Here is a 19,177-nt window from a genome sequence, read left to right as displayed (position 1 = left end):
GGGGGGGGCTTCTTTTTTCAGTAGCACTCCGTGTCATGGGCCCTTGTCATGAGGGGGATCTACAGTGCCCTTGTTCCTGATGTGGCGTTGGCGGGAATGAGAGGACTGCGGCGTTTTGCATCATGCTTGATTTGATTTTCCATGCGTGAATCAATATTGATTCGTGGTGTGGCTTGATAAGCAGCTCACTGTGGATGATAGCTTAAGCTCTAGAGACAGCTTTTCAGAATCATAAGGAACGGTGAATAGGTACTACTTGAGTCGAATTTTAGAGGCTCTTAATCATTCCCTTGTCATAAATCTTCCATGAGGAAGGCATGGCATCATACCTGCTCCTGCTCCGCTTGTAATATCGTTCATGTTGCCTCCTTCATCTCCATTTGCAGGGTCCTCTTCCATCTCGACCCAGGCCAGACCGAAATCGACTCTTCCTCCTCCTTCATAACCCTACATTCACTTTGCCTAACCTGAATTGACCTATTTCCTGTTCGACCCTAGTCCTCATCATCTTGTCTTCCTCACTCTTTATCTGGAATATTTTCTGTCCCTACCTCAACCTTGACAACCAAGTACTACTATCTTCGTCGCACACCAATAACCTAAACCTCAACCTGCAATAAAAAACCAATCCTCTACTTGAAGTCCAGGCCTGAGGGTGGCCAAACAACCCAGTCAACTCCAACGGAGATGGCTTCGCTTCGAGCCGACGTCTCACAACATCCTCAGCCTCAACCTGCGTCCGACCCTCTACCCCTACCCCAACCTCAACATCGCCAACATGACCTCTCCTTAGCCGAGTCTGTCGCCATTGCTACAAGATCGGTGCACGCAAAGCTTAACAAACTTATTATCGCCCGGCTACCGCTTGCGTTGCCTCCTCTTGCTACCGATTCATCCGCTTATATCACCGGCTTACTCCACGTTACACCTATTTATGTCGCCTTTGAGACGCTGTGGCGCGACATACTTGAGTCGGGCTTGCCTGTAGATTTGCCCGGAGAGGCCGACGAGACCTGTGAGCTGGAAACTCCACCAAACTCAGCAGAAACTGCATCCCCAGCCTCCGATCTTCACGAGCTGTCAAGTTGCAGCAGGATGCAATCGATACTCCAACAAATGTATCTCCCGGGGTTAACGCGTTCAGATCGTCTAAAGGCTGACATTGCCAATTTGGCGGGGTGGTCCAACGATACTGTTGAAGAACAGTTACGGCTTGTCGAAGAAAATGGTCGATTGGGGGAATTTATACAGCACATCAAAAGAACTGTCCAACATAGGCCTCATGTGCTGATGGCATATTCCTATATCTTGTTCATGGCACTCTTTGCTGGTGGCCGTTTTATCAGAGCTACACTCGAATCAGCTGGAGACGATTTTTGGGACAGGTTACCTTCGCCAGTTCAGCCAAACCGTCTACCCTGTGAAGAGAGATCAAGGCCAACTAAGCGTGCAAGTGGCTTGTCCGACGAAGAGATCCCAATAGACGACTTTCACCGCCATGCGACTCACACGATGCCTCTCCGATTTTTCCACTTCCAGACTCCTGAGGACGGGGAAGATTTGAAACGAGAATTTAAGCGACGACTCGCTAGCATGGAGGGGCAGCTCACAGCACGCGAGAAGCAGGATATCGTTCAAGAGTCGATTTGCATTTTCGACAACATGACACTTTTGGTTCAGCAGCTCGACATGGTCTGTGATGCCCCAGCGCGCAAAGAAAGTGGCGGCAGTACGACCTCATCACTGCTTGACTTGGTCGATCAACTGCACCCGTTTCGCTCTCGTCTCAGAGATAGTGTTTCTATCGCAAGAGACAGAATTCAGCGATCTACAAAGCTTGCACCAAGCGGCACTAAATTAGTCTGGAAGATCTGGAACTACAGTGCAACCGCATCGACAGTGGAGCCAGAGAGTGGGATTAAGCTCCCGATCGGCCATCCTGGTCTCTCCAAGAATGATGCTGCAGCCATTGAACTCTGTCCAGCCTTTTCCAAGTCTATGAGATTCGACAAGACCTTGCCGCGACCAATGCGCCTGCCAGCCAAAACAAACACGACCGAGCACGAGTTGAAAGATTGTCTTCAAGTCGCCTCCAAGAAGTTTGATAGCATGAGCCTCTTCAACTGGTTGATAGTATTGACTGTTGGTGTTATCCTGCTGGGAGCATTATGCTCTGCTAGGCGTGGCCGCGGGGTAATGATTATTGAAGCATGAGAGGAAAAGTTGTTCCAGACAGCGATTGCAATTTGTTTGGCGTTTTATGGAGTTGAAGCATTCAGGATAACCCTCATTGGGGGGAAGCACGTCTATACCTGGAATTGGTTGCATTTTTATACCTAGAGCACACGCATACGATTGTACTCGATACCCGTTCACGGCCGTTCAGCGTTCTACAAAGAAACGATTACGACACTAGATTCAGAGATAGCCAGTTTACGTCATAAATACCTAAACGATATATCCTTGAACAAGATTATACTGTGATTCCAATTCGTGAATACTACCTTTTTAAACTGTCATTCCTCGTGAATGCTATCTGTAAATGCCCTTTATGAACCCGCTTGTGTGCTCGAGTCTCTGTGGAGAGCTCTGCTAACTAACATACATGTTTGAAACGCCCATGTTGGCTGAAGGGTATCGTATAATATCAAAGAAACGCTATGCGCTACTGCAACATGCTATCAACTCGTTACTCATCATCTTCATCATCCCAGTCACTGCCCACATCGGCCCAGCCCGCCATGTATCGCTCACCACCAAAATCTCCGATTTGTCTGAAGTACCGAGCCCGACCTTCATCCTCCTGCCACTGACGTACGATAGAATCGTCAGACGCGCTGACTAATTTGCCATCGTAACTCCAGCTGACGTTTGAAACTTCACGTTGATGGCCATGGACGAGAGCTGTGCCATTGCGGAAGATGGGGATTGTGGAGGAGGTGGGTTCAGTGCCTGCGGCAGATGAGAATGAGCGGGAGGGTGTAGGTGCAGATCCAGGTGGATCAAGGAGGTGAGCGCGCTGGGCACAAGCAGATCGAAGATATCGCTCGTCTGTGGGAAAGAGCACGACTGAAGACTCAGAGCTACCCACTGCAAGGAGGTCGGATGAGTGGGAGAGGCCCTTGGGTCGCATTCTGCACTTGACAAAAAATGTTCGTGCTGCGAAAGAGTCATGCTTGAAACCATAAAGAGGTCCTAGGCCTTGGGCTGCGATGGGTCTCCTCTTAGTGGCGAGGTCTTTGAGCTCAGGAGCGTGACCAAGCATGAGATGAGACATGGAGTAAGCGTATATGGTGTTATCTTTACACACTGCGTACATACGGGCGGCATCACTGCTGAGAGACAGAGAGGTGATACCATATGAACGCCAGGCGTGGTTGGAGGGGACGGTGGTAGCTGAGAGAGGTGTGCTCTTGTCTTGGTGACGACGGTTGATGTACCGAAGATCCCAGAGCTTGACAACAGCTTCGGCCTCAGAAGCGGAGAGTAAAAGATGTTCACGACCAGCGGGAAGCCATTGGATTGCAGTGACGGAAGCAGGAGAGGTCTTACCATGGGCAGTACGCTCATGGGTGTTGTCAAGAGTGTTCACGGTCGAGGCCTGGAATGGTCTAATGGTCTCATCTCGAACAGTGACGGTTCGACGACCTGTCTCGCTGCTACTGATCGTTGAGAAACTTCTCACATGAGAATGAGGGCATCTCAAATCCCATAGACGAATTCGACCAGCCTTGTCTGATGTTGTCAATACGTTGCCAATAGATTGGCCCTTCTGCCAAGCGATCTGTCGGGTCGAGTTATAATGACCATCTGCGAGTCTAGCGGCAATAGACTTGGTCGTAACATCCATAATCAGAGCTGCATCACCAGCTGTAGTCGCAAGACGCATATCATCTTGGGAAAAGTCCATATCCCAGATGGCATTGTCATGAACCGAGTGAACACCCAAGTCCTTTTCCTCGTTGGGATCATCGTTTGGAGAAGTGTCGAAGAACCTAACACAACCTTCTTCATCACCGACAGCCGTCACGGGGGCATTGTGAGTGCTTGTAAGGCAGAAGGGGATGGTACGGCTGCCACTAGGAGTTAGACATTCATAAGAATCGATGCAGCGGCTGTGAAACCTTGCTGTCTCGGCTCGAGGGTCGTATGCTGGTGTGTGAAGATATGTTTGACCAGTTGAATATCCAAGTCCATGCTCTCGGTTGAGTAATTGTGATGCAACGCCTCTATTGCCGAATTTTCGAATTGGCCTAGGTGCGTAGTTGGCTAGCTCCTAGTGATGATGTCAGTGACGCCAGGGGCTCTGGGGATAATGACATACGTTATCAGGTTGAGGTTCCTCGGTGATGCTGGGTGTATGAACGAGAAAAGGTGACTTTTTAAGTGTTCGAGCAACTCCACGGCTAGTCCTGAAGAAATTGCTCTGATGTGGTGTAAGTAGAGATCGTGTAAGCAATTTCAGACCAAGCCAAACTTACCAGGGTAGCTTTTCTATAGCTATCAAGACTCTCCAGACTAATTTGGCTTTCTGACATTTGAATTTCATTATCATTGCCTGGAAGTGTGTTGCTTGAAGTAGTTGTGGTACTGAATCGAAGTGGTGGCATATCATCCAAGTTCAATGTTGGCCTCTTGAAGACAACCTCATCACCCGAAGCTTCGGCCTGAAGCTTTCTCTTCCGTGATTCATCCTGGAATCTATCACTTGGAGAAGAAGGTAAAATAGGATCACTATGAAGAAGCGATTGGGGCGAAATGGGCTGCTGGTTAGTATCGGACTCGTCCAAGCTCCCGAGAGCAGTTCTAAACTTTGGCAACGGCTGAGTCTGAAACTGTCTTGGTTGCCAGAAGCGATTAAAACGACGAGGTGTTATCGAGGGTGTTCCTTTTGGTCGTGACGATGACGCAGGCGTTGGAAGAGTATCTGGGCCATCGGAGGACATGGCAGGCAACGATGCCCTGTTGAAGCCGCGAGAGGCTGGGAAGTCGGGTCTGACGATATATGGTGGCGAAGAGGTCACAGTTCACGAATTGATGAGACGAATATTTGCAGAGACGTAGATCAGAACATGTCGAAAATTGAATATGGTGGAAAGAAGAGGCTCCAATTGCAGATTTAGTTTGGTTGCCAGAGGAGCCAAAAGGCCGGGCTGGGATGGGGTTGAAGCGAGACGAGAGTGGACCATGCCAATGTCATAGGCCAAAGACGCGGTCGCGAAACCGCGGAGCGTGTAAATGGGCGATGTTCTCGCGTAAAATGGCTTTCCTAGTAGCGCCACAGTTGGACAAGACGTCAGTGCAGCTAGCCGACGTCAGCTGTGGCTCAAAGCTCTCTAGCTGCAAGGGTCAACGATGCGGATGTGGCGACTCCCGCTTTTGGCGGTGGCTGCAGAACTGGATTTTCTTTTTTTCCCCTGAATATGATATCTTTTGAATGATCATTTTAACACAAGACATTTCATAAATCACGGCTTCGCAGGGGGTCGTTGACGTGATGAGAAGCAATCGAGTCATAACTAGATTTCAAGCGAAAACGGGCAACAAAGAATTGAGTTGTTGAGTCACGCTTTGAACGGGACTTGAAGGCAGTTCAAATGACGAGAGCCGTGATATTCTCCACTATCAGCGGGCCCATCCCCCGGAATTTTGAACTCGTATGCAAGGATAGAAGCAGTCTCGTGAATGATGCCATCAGTGATTACTGCAGGTACTTCATACTATAAAAACATGTATTTTAGGTACATACATATGTGTGGTACCTAGCGCAGCATATGACAACTCATCAGCACCAATAGCTTTCATGCACTATCGTAGCCATCTCACGTTGGTTCTATCAGTCAAATCCTCAAATCCTTTAATCCTTTAAAGTGCCCCTATTTTCACTCATCCCCATTGGCCGCTCTCCCCTCCCTCTCAGCCTTGTCTTACCTCTAACCTGGGCTTGTCTCCCGCCAAAGCCGATGGCCCGTTCACCGATAGCCACTCCTGGCATCCACTGGAAGAAGCAACGCAACCCTTGAGAGTTCCAAGGCCAATGGTGTCATCCCTCACCATTATCACTCTCTCACAGTCACTCTCCTCCCGTCTCCGTAATACGCAATCCCTTATTTTTCTCCAGGCATTTTTCTCCCTACACCTCTCTGTTATTATTCTTTCTCGCACCTGTCCTCCCTCTTGACCTATCTGTTTTGTTTTTTTCCCCCCTCCGGGCCAGATTGATTTCTTTGCGCGCACAAGGCAAAATCATGTGCCGTTTTCTGGTGAGTCCCCTATAATCAAGATCCCTTATCTATACCTCCGAAGCCGGCTTCTTGGTCGCACGCAGAACACAGTACTGACACCGTAACTCTTTCAGGTCTACAAAGGGAGTGACGAGATTCTTCTATCAAAGCTGATTCTCGATCCGACTCATTCTATTCTCAAACAATCATTTGATTCTCGGTTGCGTCTCGTGGGTCAACCCCAATTTCTTTGACCGACAATCCAAGGAACGTCATATCATAACTGACACATGTAACTATCTACAGGATACGAGACGAGGTCAGAACAACGCAGATGGCTTCGGCATAGGCTTCTACACCGATCCTAAGCTTGGCTCAGCGCCTTGCCTTTTCACATCGACCATTCCCGCCTGGAATTGCACCAATCTGCAGCGAATCGCTTCAAAGACCGCCTCCCGCCTAATCTTTGGCCATGTTCGTGCCACGACCGAAGGTTCCCTAAGCGAAGACAACTGCCACCCTTTCACACACGGTAGTCTGATGTGGATGCACAATGGCGGTCTGGGTGGATGGAAATACATCAAGCGTCGCCTTGGCGAGCGTCTCGCTGACAAGTGGTATTTGGGCGTCAAAGGCGGAACGGATAGCGAGTGGGCATTTGCCCTCTTCCTCGATACTCTTGAGCGACTTGGCCACGACCCAAGCGCTTGCCCCGAAACTGGCTTTGGTCCGACTATTCTTCGAGAGGCTATGAAGCGCACAATCGTGCAGATCAACGAGATGACCGATGCGATTCCCGAAAGTATACTGCAGAATGAGGATGTCGATACCCGAAGTTTGCTCAACTTTGCTGTCACCGATGGCCATAGCGTGATCTGCACTCGATACATTAGCAGTTCCAAGGATGAGGCGGCCAGCTTATACTATTCTTCCGGAACCCAATGGACAACACGAACACAATCTGCAAGTGACAAGCAATACCAGATGGAACGCAAGGATCGGGGCGCTGACATTGTACTTGTTGCAAGCGAACCCCTGACGTTTGAGAGAGGTATGCAAATGCTCTGGGTATTGAAGGGGAGGGGCTGACTTGAAGCAGAGAATTGGGTCAACGTACCAACAAATTCCATCTTGACAATCCACAGACAGACCGTCATGGTCCATCCGATAATCGACAAGTACTACGAACGTGATCCGCACCACGTTCGCTCCAGTGCATTTGTCCAGGCTAAGGGACTTACATCAAATGAGAAGAACCGAAGTGACGTTGCTAGTCCTGCGGGAGTTGATCGGCAGCAACAGGAGCTTGATGGTTACCGCAAGATGATGACAGGCACTCTCAACTTTGGCCCACCTAGGAGCCTCAGTCCCGATATGTGCCGTCAGACCAGAAAGGTAGCTCCTGTGTGTGAGTCGATACCTGTGCCTCAACCACAAGCGCAGCCTCCACCTGCACAGACAACCCCGCCAAGTGAACAAGGCAACAAACCAGCCCCAGCACAGGGAAACATCAAAGTTAAGAGACGATCTGTTCAGCTGCTGGATGGCAACCAAGGCCAAAGTTCAAACGATTACGATCAAATCTCGGATACAGAAGAGCCAACGAGGGCAGATGTGCATAATCCTAGGAAGCTTTCGCGGTATTTCCCTGAACTGACGCTCGCATCGCATGCGGGGTCTTAAAAGGAGGGGAGGGGAAGGCTGGGGAATAAGGCAAGGTAATCTGGGAAAATGGCATGATAGAAGGGGTCTAGGGGGTGCGAGACTTGGTTTGAGTTTATTTTATGACCGTGTGTGCTTGGGCATCGCACCGAATATCTCGGCGCTTGTGGCATGGTGTTGAGGTGTGAAATTCAGTGTACTCTAGATTGGCATTTCGGAATTGTTTTTTTTTTTTTCTCTCTCTTTACTTTCATGGATACCCTCGTATCGAAATCACCATATCGAGTCATAAGAACAAAATGGGAATCAAAGTTTACTGTACGACAACGCCTCTATGTTTAAGGGACTCGGTTAACATGGTGACAGATGCGTTTAATTTCTAGGCACCAATGGCTTTTGCCGTCTCTCCGTCAAGCCAGAGTGCTCATTCGCTGTCACTCGCCCCTTTCACGGTCAAATATACGTGAGAGTTCAACAGCTTCCGCACAATATCATGAACAGCACACACAGGCAAGCCATACTGTTGAGGCACTGGTAAATAGGGAAAATTACTTGGTGGTGATGACTTCAGAGGCAGTGTGTTGCTCTATGGCTACTTCCAAACGAGACTTGCCCTCGACGATGACGACCGATTCAACTGTAACTACCTTACCTTAACTGCCAAAGGACGTTTTGCGTAGCTCAAGTCACGAAGGCGATACCTATCAACGCTTTTGAAACTCTACGGTGCTTCTTCAAATCTACTTAAACAACGTGAAGCTCTCATCATCATACCTTTTCCTCTTTCCCCTCCCTATACGACGCATATGACTGAACAGCGAGGGACACTGAGCGACGATATGCCTTGCGGTGTCGCTATCATTCGATACGAGCAATGCCTGCACAAGCTCCTCTTCAAGGTCGGATGCACTCAAGCTTGCAAAGGCCTCTGTCCCCCATCGCGTCAAAGAGTCCTCGTCGTCACTAGTTACCTCTGGCTCTGTGAGGACTGCCACAAACGTGAATTTAACACAGAACTCGTTGAGCGATACCACAAATGGACAAATCTCCAGCGCGGAGTCCCCCTGGACTACCCCCCCGAGCAACAGAGAATGTTGAGCATCGTATTGCAGAACCGAGAGTGCCTTGACAACGCGTTCCGCGAGAGTGTCCGCGCCATGAAGCTCGAGGAGATCCAGTGGGTGGCAGAGTGGACGTATGAGTATGGTCTTATGCTGTACGATGTAACGGTCGCGAGGAAATGGAATCGAAGCAAGGCTATGAGGAGGATAGACCAGTTGAGGAGCTTGCGTCTTTGGGATCTTGTCGTGATCAAAGATGGTCTACGATGTTCTAAGGAGCTCTTCGAGGACCAGCCAGAGGAAACTTACTGGACGATCAGTGGTGAGTAAAGCCTTCAGGGGTATTACAGAGGAGAGAAGCTGACTTGGCCCAGAACAGTTCGCCGAGCAACATTATGACCGAGCATGCGAGGTACAGCTCCCTGAGCCAAGTCGACCACAGCCCCCTTTGTTTTCTGAGATTGAGAATACACCTGAGACAAAGGAAAGCGTCGAGTCCCCGGACATGATGGACTGGGTCCACGATGGCGAGGATGATGATGACGAGGACCCCATAACTGAGCAACCTCCTACATCACAGCCACTCCTTGACGAACAACTCCATGGCACTGCTACAACAACGAGTACCCACGTCTCGCTGAACCGGTAGTTGCACCCTAGGTACCAAGCAGGCGGGCCTCGAGGAGGAGACCCGATGCTCTGGTCGGCAGACGCGGTTATCAACTTTGATTAAGATGCCGTAACACAAACTCCCCAGCCGTTACGATACACCCACGGCCACAACACAACCCACGCTCTGGCCCGCATCATTCTGTATGTGCATGGTTTCAAGTAAGAGGTATAGGAAACCGAAACTATTCTCAGATTGATAGCGTACATGTGATTGCGGGCGTAACGTTGAATCTAACCCCATGACAACTCCACGTTAGTTGGTCGTACCCATCTGTTTTGCACTTCCACCCCTTCCCTGATAGTTCATTTCTCATTTCTAGATGTATTCTTTTAATGTCTTACACCCCATCCTACCCTATCCCGTCCTAATCACCACAAAGGAACCCAACCCAAATTGTGTTTGACCTACCTCGTCGGGAATAGCATCAATCTCAGAATGACAAACCTCATCAGCCTCAGGTTTAGCCTGCCCTGTATGCACACCACCCCCCATCTCCCCCAGCCTCGGCCATGTCTGTTTTCACTCCTGAAACCAGCATTAGCTATGCCTTTTTTTCCTTGATCGTTCGCCGTTCTCACCGAAGCCATCCCCCCCATCCTTGTACACTACCAGCAAGGCTCAGCAGGATTGTTACATGTCGTGGCGTTTTGCCCACCCCTACTAGCTCCAGGAGACAAGGCCGAATGGATGTGGAGAGAAGGGAGGATCCTTTTAGCTTTTTGGATTTTGCTTGTGATGTTACGTTGAGGAAGGAGATCGCTGACTAGGATATGTTTCTGCGTTTGACTGTCTCCGTTCTCGATCATAATAAAACCCTCTTACGACTACATATACCTGGATGTGGGAATAAGCATTGCAATAGCCTTGCAATCTCCATTTGAAGTTGCATTGACTGATTATCATACTGTTGCATGTCTCATTCAAAGTGACAGCGCAACGTGGTGCAAGGTGGTATCCCGGTGTAGAATACGTAACTATATCACCATGCATCTGTCGTTTACACAACAAGTACTACCGTACCGGTACTTGACAGAGTTCAAGCAACTTACAAGGGACCCATCCCAACTCCATTACCGTAAATCATCCCTAATGTCGATCATTGAACCCATTCCCATTCCCATCCCCACACTCACACTTTCAAACTCTGGCTTGAATCGGCCAAAAAAATATCTGATAGTGGGTTAGACATCGTCTTGTCTCAATCTTAACCAATCAACGATCTAACCGCGCCTTATCAATCCTCGTCCAGCTGTGCTCTTGTAAAAGCCCTTCACCTTCGGCCGGCTCCGCCAGGTACAGCGGAGTCAACCCGCGGTGGCGCCGCTGCAAGCCAGACTCTAACCTTTCGCTTTTAGGAGTACTACGTGGTAAAAGCTAGCTGGAAATAAAAAAGGAGGCTGAAAGTTAGAGGCTGTATTCAACCTAGTCCAGCCCTGTAACGTCTTTGCAACTGCCAAATCTTGCATCGTCTTTCACAATGGCTTCACTAGCACCCTCGGCATATCCTGGATGTGAGGGTCACTCTCGACTCCTTACTCCTTAATCGTTGACTGGCAGTAGCGGTAGTTTGACACTTTTCAGGTGAAAATTCGTTTTAATCTCGGTCTCTTTGGACTATATTCAGTACGTACCCAACTCCAGAAGGTCTGTCCTAATATGCTAAACCGAAACGCCTTGCTTCCTTTCTAACGTAACCGTTCCGTATGCTGTTGCGTTGCCTGCGTTACATAATACAAGATGATGATACTAGCCTTTCCATCAAGTTAAACTCCCAAACTTAATCCCACAGTAGTCCCGAATCCGAATATGACACACATCATTAGGCTAACAAGACCGGCCAACTTCACCAACCCCTACCCACGCCTGTCTGCAATTCATGACAGCCCCTTGTAACTTGATCCAAATCCCTGATTCCCATCCCATCATCTCAGCCCAGTTCAGTCCGAGCACAAACGCCTTCACATGTCAATCGCCGAACATCCCTGCACATCAAAACATGATCCACTCCACCTCCACTCCGGGTCCCCCGATGCATTTGGTCCAGTTGAACGGTCCGCGTTGATCCCCGGTCCTGGTCCCCAACATCAACGGCTCTTCTCCCGCCCAATCTTGGGCCCACAACTTCTCCAGCACCTCCAGAGCCGCCAAATTGTTCATGTAACCAGAACGGAACATGATATCACGACACTTGGACCGCACCATGTTTTGCTGTAATTCGTTGACGCATTCGCAGCCCGCAACGAAAAGGGGCCAGAGTAGAAACTTCTCGGCGCTACTTCCTGTGTCCAGGTTCGTTGCGTAATAGACCACCTGGCTGACAAGGCTCTGGATGCTCTGGTGGCCTGAAGGTAACGATGGGCTCACTAGTCGCTCCGTGTATAATAGGGCGGCATAGCGGAAAGCCTCAGAGAGGGATTCCAGGTCTCGTAGTTGACTCTGTGTACAGGGCTCAGGAAGTGAGGCGCTGACCCTGGAAGCATCGAAGTTCCAATTTTGGAGGGCTAGCCGTGCTTCTTTCCACTCATGCCAAAATAGGGAGCGACCTTCTTCGTAAGACGTGGCCGGGGCACTTGTTGGCGCAGCTCGATCCTCGTGGATTCCCGTGTTTGATCGCCCATCACCGAGACCATGGCTAGTGACACTGCTCATGTCTCCTATCTGATCGTTCACATTAAACCCTGTGAGAGATTCTCGCCGAGCGTGACCTAGTGGGGAGATGTAAGACAAGGACGGTGATCGTTCAGGTACTTCATGAGTTCCATATGCGGCAGCTGGTTTTCGTACGGAGCGATTCTGAGACAATAGATTCAGGCGTCCGAGTCTGCTAATGGTCTTGAAGAGCTCGCGGTCACACCCCACCAGGTTCTCGGCTCCAACAGGCAAGAGTTGAGAGTCTGACACCCCACTGAAACCGGGATACACTTGGGACTCGCGCTCGTTGATGCTGGCAGAAATGGCGTCAAAGTAGTTGAAAATAGCCTCCATCCAGGCAGAATTGCTAGATGTTGCAAGATGCTGAGTTCGAAGAGCAAGAATCTTGCTGACACCAGCAAACTGAGTATGGAATTTGGCGATACCGGACTCAACCATGCGGTAATGACACAGTAGGAGGATCGTAGCAAGGACTGAATCGTGAATTGCTTTGGTCCGGTCGTTGAGTTGTTCGTTTAATAGGTGCACAGCCAGGTTACGGTGTTGGTATTCCTCGGCGAGGGACAGGTCGTCGGGCTGAGTGTCTGCCATGGCTTCGGCGGCATGTTTGTCAGCCATCAACTTCTCAGAAAGATCTCGTGTATCACGTCCGAGACTCAGTTTCCTCTTCATGCGGAGATTGCAGGATGCAAGAGCACAAATTGCATGGCTCAAACTCTGGCTGTTTACAGCTAGTCGCAGAATATGGTCTCGAAATGGGTTGTGTGGCCCGTCGATAAAGACCATGGAGGGACACATGATGTTCTCGTAGTAATCCATGAAAAAGGGCATCTTGGAGATGAGGTCCTGGCTCACATGAACAGAATGATTTTCGGAAGCGGTTGGCCAACCCGAGGGAGCAAAGTCCGAATGATGAGATTTAACATCTTCATCTTGCATCGATGGAGACTGCCAGGAGATCGGCATCGAGCTGTAGCTGGCGCCATATGTATCGACTTCAGGCACGCCTGCACACGTTAGAACCAAGGAATTCATTGGTTCCATCTGAGCTTACCGAATGAATCACAATCCCGAACCATCCTGTTGCCCATTTGCGAGTCAAAGGTATCGGCATGCGAGTGAAGGCTGGAGCTCATTTCTGAAGGAGCATGGGCGAGGCTGGGGCATGAGGTCGGGGCGAAGGTCCTTGCGTGTTCGGCGTAGAGGGATGCTGGGGGGCTCTGAGGACCAGGAGAGCTGGTGCCTGTTGTATAGCTGTCGTACATGTAGGACGGGCTGTGAACATAAGAGACGTCGTCTCTGGTATAAGACTGGCTCATGGGCGATACGTAGCCAACGTCGGGAGTAAGGGGATCGATAGAAGATGAGAGGTTTTCTGTTACAAGAGGCACCGGGAATCGATGAAGATTTTGTGCTGTTTCTTGAGCGGGAGAATAGTTGACCGCACCCCAGTTTCCTTGGTGGATAGGGGTTGCATGCTCAGGATGGGGGATAGAGAGGTAGTCGTATCCTGCCATGGTAAATGGTGTTGTAGGTGCAGAAGCGACTTGTGTCACTGCAGGAATATCAATAGGGCCTTGGCGCATCCGGCTGACTTCATCTTCCGTCCCTGAACGAGCAATGGCAGAGCTTCTTGATGATGCAGTCGAGTGTTTTCTAGGTTCACGAGTAACAGGGGGAGCTTTTGCAATGGGCAGAGACAAGCCACGAAGCTTGCCTCGACTGGCCACGCCAACTCCCCAAGTAAGTTGTGTTTTATAACCAGAACATTCACTGCCAACCTCGAGACACTGAGAGCAGTATGGTCTTCTACGGTCACACTTGATGTTCTTCTTGGAGCAAGAGAAACAATCATCAGAAGCGCCACCAGCAGGAGCACGTCTTCTGCGCTTTCGTACTGCAGAGGGATCCTTGACCGTGACGGTCGGTTGTGACATGGCGGCTGTCATGTTCGTGAAGTTGAAGGGGTAAAATGTGTAAGAGGTGGATGGGTGTTGAGAGAGTTGTTGAGACCAAGGTATATAGCCAAGTTGAGTCAAGTTAATGTGTATGTTGAGAAGAGTCGAGGTGAAGTTGGTGGTGGAGTAGTGGTACAGTTAAAGAATTTGGATATGAGGAACTCATAAGAGTATAGACAACGGGGAGATCTTAGAAACGGTGGAAACACGATGTTAAAGTATGAAGTCTTCAGGAACGGGGTATGAATATGGAAGTGGCGCTCTAGGACGGTATAAGGCAAGATGAAGACCAGATAGAAGAGGCGAGGGGTGTTCAGAGATAGAGGAGGGTATCGCCCAGTACTTGAGAGCAGCATCAAGACCCTGAAGCCGCGGCAGGGATCATGATGGGGAGCAGTGCACATGAGGGGTGCAGGGAGAGTGAGGGGTGTGGGTGAAGTTCATTACAAGGAGTGGTAGCGTGAAATAGCGTAGTGATGTACCTACAGCAGATAGGCACGTTTAAGATCGAGAGAGCGGGACGTCTGATGAGAGACGGGAGTGGAGAGAGGGGGATGGGGGATGGACTCCCATGATGGGGGCACCGTTGGCTCTGGCTTGTCTTGCTGTGGCTCTGTCTCTGGCACTGGCTCTGGCGTTGGCATCATCGTCCCAAACCCAAGCAAGCGTGTCTTTTTGCGATGATCAGCGGGGGATCCTTGGATGCCATCTCCATTTCGGCCGAGGTAGAGGAGCAGAATAGGTTAACTAGTGACAACCACAGAAGGGATTCCCCTGGCAATAAGAAAATGGTTTCAGTCTCAACGGACCCAGTCCAATCTCAATCTCTCTCGGTGTGTCTTGGCCGGTGCTGGCGGTGATGTCTACAGTAGATAGCGGCAACGCGGGCCTCCTTCATACGTCGTTGTTTGGAGAAGAGGAAGAGAAATATGGAGAGACGACGACCTGAACCAGGAAAACTTCACTCACAATGACGGGAAGATGGAGGGGAGGGGCGGGATCGAAGATTGCGTGGGCGTGGCTACTCGCTACGGTACGAAATGGTAAGTGTAATTGCAACCAAACAAGTTCGTTACGGTTAAGGTACCTTGTTTGTCGTGTGGAATGTGAGCAGTCGTAAGTATCTATCTCTAGCCCCAGGAAAGTGGTTCATTCTTTCCCTGCCGACCCTGTAAGTCTTTGGGGTAAGCCAGCAAGCACCCGCCCCAAGTCGGGTGGATAGAACCTCCCATCGTTCGGCGGCCTACGGGGGGTTAAGCCCCCCCGGCTTGATCTCCATGAGCGGTTTAGTGGCCGTCGGTATAGCGCTGCGAGGCACCTAGCGCTGTTCATACACCGGTATAACTGCCCTTGGCCGTTCCCACATTGCCTGGGGGTTCTGATTTGGCCAGCCCATGTTCATCGAGTCCGTCCCTTGTAGAGCAAGGTCTCACTCGCTCTCTTCCGCCCGAGTTCCCCCCCAACTCTCGGATCTTGGACAGATTGGACTCACGAAACTCTTATTCTGTACTGTAATCGTCGCGGACAAGGGAGCACTCAAGACAAGGTTGAAAATCTAGGCCAAGTCCGGGAAAGAGTGCAGCGAGCGCCAAGTCGGGGACGATTGCGCAAAGGGAATAGAGCCTCAAAGCATAAAAGCCGCCGGTAATAACTAGAGATGAGTTAAGATTGATGCGTGAATATCCAAGATTTGCAAGGGAACCCAGGTAATGTAGGAGAATTAGGCAAGTTTTGTTCCTCTTTGTGGCTTGTCACGTAGCATCCTCTCGTCTAGATGAAAAACCGTCTGGAGCCGACATGACAACGGTATACGGCCGAAGCACACCTGAGGCTCAATCCAGTCTTGTAAACTCTGTAAGGAGCTTTGTTCCGGCATAGGTCTATGCTTCCAGTCTAGATAGCTCATCATACATGACACAACGGGCTGGCAGAGTGACGGTTTGGGGCTAAGATCAAGAAGGAACCTGCATACTGACACTGACACCGTAGATAGTCTGGTGCGCAAGTAGTTTGACGCTATGGGAGAAAAAAAAATTCGAAGAACTCAGGGGAAAAGAGGCTTCAAATTCAATCTGTCCAAGCTTTTCACCTTTCTGTCGTACAAGTCAGTTCAGACTGTAGACTGGAGGTAAGATACTTATCTCTCAGACACTCTCGGAATCGCCGACGAGGCTGCGATAAGTCAACTTCTCCCACTGTCACTGGTTGTCACTACAGTACTGGACGATACTGTAGCTCTTGGCAGTTGTCGATCACATAGCATCGACAGATGCAGGTTCGAATGGTTCCTGACGACAGGAAGATAAGATATCCGTTATCATATCCGTAATGGAAACAAAAGATCTTTATTGCGTGCGAGCTAGGTACCTATCTCAAGCGACAAAAGAGCCAAGACAGGCCAGGATGCACCAGACAAGGAGACTTGCATACAGACATCCTGGATCCATGTAGCGACAAGGGTGACAAAACCGCCGCCGGGTGCACCTTAAAATCATCCGCTGCATTTGCATTTGCAGTTGCAGTTCCATATCCACAACCATAGGCGCTAAAGCGATCCACTCCCGGGGCATCGTAAGCACCCTTGACCGTGGTCAGGTCAGGTCCTTTTGCAACGTGACTGCCCAATCAAAAATGTCCATTCCTTCGTCTCAACCATCTCCATCTCCACTGAAGACAACCTCATCCACTCCCCATGCATCCATTATCGACAGCTTAACCACTCGCGCTGTGACAAAACAAAGTCTCCCCGCCTCTCAGAAGCAAAAGGGCCAAGCAGCCTGGGGTTGCCAAGGCTCACGATTAATCCTGCTTGCTGCGTTAGCCACCTAGGTAGCTACCTCCTTACAGTGGAGAGGCGGAGGAGGAGCAGCAGTACCAGTAGCAACAACAGCAGACGATAGAAGCGTCAGTCAATCTTGAAATTACCTCGGTTCTAGCTCGCTTGCAACCGTGGATCTTGTAAGGCCTACCGTGCCGGCATTGTGCAAATCAATTAAGAACAGGGGCCCTATTGCCTACAACAGCACGACACAGATGCTAACGTTCATCTGGCAACAGCGCCGTCATGAAAGATATTATCCAGAGGCTCCAGAGCCAGGCTTTCTTGCAGTTTTGCTAGGTTGGCGACGTCGAACCTCGAAACGAGTATCCGCTCAAGTCCTACCTCCGCGTTTGCTGGCCGCCTTCCACTTTACCTTACCACATATCTTCAATTGCCCTGGCAGCCCAAGACCAAGCTGGTGAGAGGCAGTGGAACCAACGAATCTCTCACCCCGCAGGATCACACGCAAGACAACCGCGCACAACACATGGCAAGCCGTGGCCCAGGATGACATGAACAGGGCTGATTACCCCCATGCTTTGAGACAATCAGGACATCCCTCACTGATAACTGGACAATCATAGCTGTGTCGGAAACATACAGATTTGTTCCGACTGCTCGGTTTATCTGACCATTACCAACTCACGCCATGATTATGGTGACGAGAAATTCGACTGGCGGCAATACCACGGAGACACTTGGAACATTGCGGTACATGTCTCTTAGCGGTTGATCCTGAGACCAATTAGTCACGACAAGGCTAATCACCCAGTTGCCTAGCGGTCAACCGAGGCGGCGCCTCAGAAGCAGTTTAGGCGTTGTCAGAGCTTCTATGCATTCTTCCACCAGACTTCTTCAGCCATGTCACACAGACTAGGCGCTGTCTAACTTCAACCGTCTTGGTCCATGCAGTCAACAGCCCTTGCTGGTTCCCCCCACTCGACCCTCTCTCGTGCTGAATTGCGCCCGTCCACTTACATCATTTATGGACTCACAACTTCGGAGACAATTTATCTGCTGTGCAAGCCTGTTTACTTGGCTCACCAGCATTTTCCATTCGGTCTAGAATTACGATATGATCCCTTCTCAATTTACGGATAGAGCCCGAGACCGTGAAGTCCCAGAGGAAGTCCCAGAGCTTGACCCACGCCTCCTCGGCCGAGAAACCCGAAGGTTTCAAGGACAGGAGGATGGAATGCCAGGTGTAAAACCACAGCACATTCTCAATTTTTACAGGACTCTATAAAGTTTGTGTTACTGCTAAATATTCTCATTACAAATGGCTTCCGAATTTCCAAGATTTCACACTTCAGCGATTCCAAGAAAGTGGTTGCTTGCATGCAAGAGATGGATGCTACCCTCGCACTGAGGACAGACAGCCACACCTATGCACGCCGCTCTCGTCATCTGGAACCACTTCAACACCACTACGCACAGCGCTGTCCTCAGCCATTTGCAACGGTTGCCATCATCGCCCTGTCTAGTAACACGTATCCATGCGAAGCACTTTTCAAAAGTATCCAGTGTCCAGCTATCAAGGATCGTATGCTCTGCACCGTCGCGTCACACCACCATGAGATTTGAACTGCCCTGCACTAGTTATCGTGAAGTGTGAAGCATGGCTGTCCACCACATCCGAATGTGCTTCACCATGCATGTCCGCAAATTCGACGAAGCAACCCTCCCTATGTTTCGAAGCTTTAAGCGTCGCAGCCACATTTCTAGAACATCAACATCCCACCGATCCTATCACTCCTTACGTACGTTTATGGTCGTAGTTGGCTCAACCGCGGGGGTTATCAGAAGCCTTGCTTGACGCCTTGGCGGCTTGACAATAGTCCCCTGGTTGGTGGTACGCATCACATCACACAGCAAGGACAGAAGACTGCATAGGCATTCTTTCGGTTAGGCACTCCAACCGTTTCGCCGTTACTACACAACCATTGCGCTGTAGTCATTTCTCATCGTTGCGCGGTACAGTTTAGCTTACATGAATGCCATCTGTGATCGACTTCAACTCGGCTCTTCTATCTTCAGGGTCAAAGCCAGTTCGGTACTGCTCAAATCCAATCCAACGTTGCTCGTAAGTGTCGGCCGGTCCCGAGAGAGGACCAATCTCAAACACA

The 19,177-nt window shown here is 50.0% G+C and overlaps 5 protein-coding genes across 5 annotated transcripts; 3 read left to right on the top strand and 2 right to left on the bottom strand.

Moving 5' to 3' along the window:
- The first annotated feature begins 190 nt into the window (after positions 1-190).
- FOBCDRAFT_215719 (uncharacterized protein) lies at positions 191-2,474 on the top strand. Its single transcript, XM_031174259.3, has one exon. The coding sequence runs from the start codon at positions 688-690 to the stop codon at positions 2,212-2,214; it is 1,527 nt and encodes a 508-aa protein (XP_031051044.2). The 5' UTR covers positions 191-687; the 3' UTR covers positions 2,215-2,474.
- FOBCDRAFT_215717 (WD40-repeat-containing domain protein) lies at positions 2,459-5,441 on the bottom strand. The gene is made up of 3 exons (XM_031174256.3): positions 4,482-5,441; positions 4,325-4,426; positions 2,459-4,276 (listed from the first exon to the last, which is right to left on the bottom strand). Exons 1-3 carry the CDS (start codon positions 4,944-4,946, stop codon positions 2,690-2,692), a joined length of 2,154 nt encoding a protein of 717 aa, XP_031051041.2. The 5' UTR covers positions 4,947-5,441; the 3' UTR covers positions 2,459-2,689.
- A 597-nt stretch (positions 5,442-6,038) lies between these two features.
- Positions 6,039-8,207, top strand: FOBCDRAFT_215716 (nucleophile aminohydrolase). The gene is made up of 4 exons (XM_031174255.3): positions 6,039-6,263; positions 6,359-6,454; positions 6,531-7,275; positions 7,324-8,207. Exons 1-4 carry the CDS (start codon positions 6,249-6,251, stop codon positions 7,905-7,907), a joined length of 1,440 nt encoding a protein of 479 aa, XP_031051040.2. The 5' UTR covers positions 6,039-6,248; the 3' UTR covers positions 7,908-8,207.
- A 485-nt stretch (positions 8,208-8,692) lies between these two features.
- On the top strand, positions 8,693-9,596 carry FOBCDRAFT_288806 (uncharacterized protein; the record flags this gene model as incomplete). Its single annotated transcript, XM_031174254.2, has 2 exons — positions 8,693-9,269; positions 9,322-9,596. The coding sequence occupies 2 exons, from the start codon at positions 8,693-8,695 to the stop codon at positions 9,594-9,596; spliced, it is 852 nt and encodes a 283-aa protein (XP_031051039.2).
- A 1,612-nt stretch (positions 9,597-11,208) lies between these two features.
- FOBCDRAFT_215709 (fungal-specific transcription factor domain-containing protein) lies at positions 11,209-14,561 on the bottom strand. The gene is made up of 2 exons (XM_031174253.3): positions 13,327-14,561; positions 11,209-13,279 (listed from the first exon to the last, which is right to left on the bottom strand). Exons 1-2 carry the CDS (start codon positions 14,219-14,221, stop codon positions 11,610-11,612), a joined length of 2,565 nt encoding a protein of 854 aa, XP_031051038.2. The 5' UTR covers positions 14,222-14,561; the 3' UTR covers positions 11,209-11,609.
- Between the last annotated feature and the right edge of the window lie 4,616 nt (positions 14,562-19,177).

Source organism: Fusarium oxysporum, chromosome II, assembly GCF_013085055.1.
Source record: "Fusarium oxysporum Fo47 chromosome II, complete sequence".
Lineage (NCBI taxonomy): Eukaryota > Fungi > Ascomycota > Sordariomycetes > Hypocreales > Nectriaceae > Fusarium > Fusarium oxysporum.
This window is presented reverse-complemented; position numbering and strand designations above follow the sequence as displayed.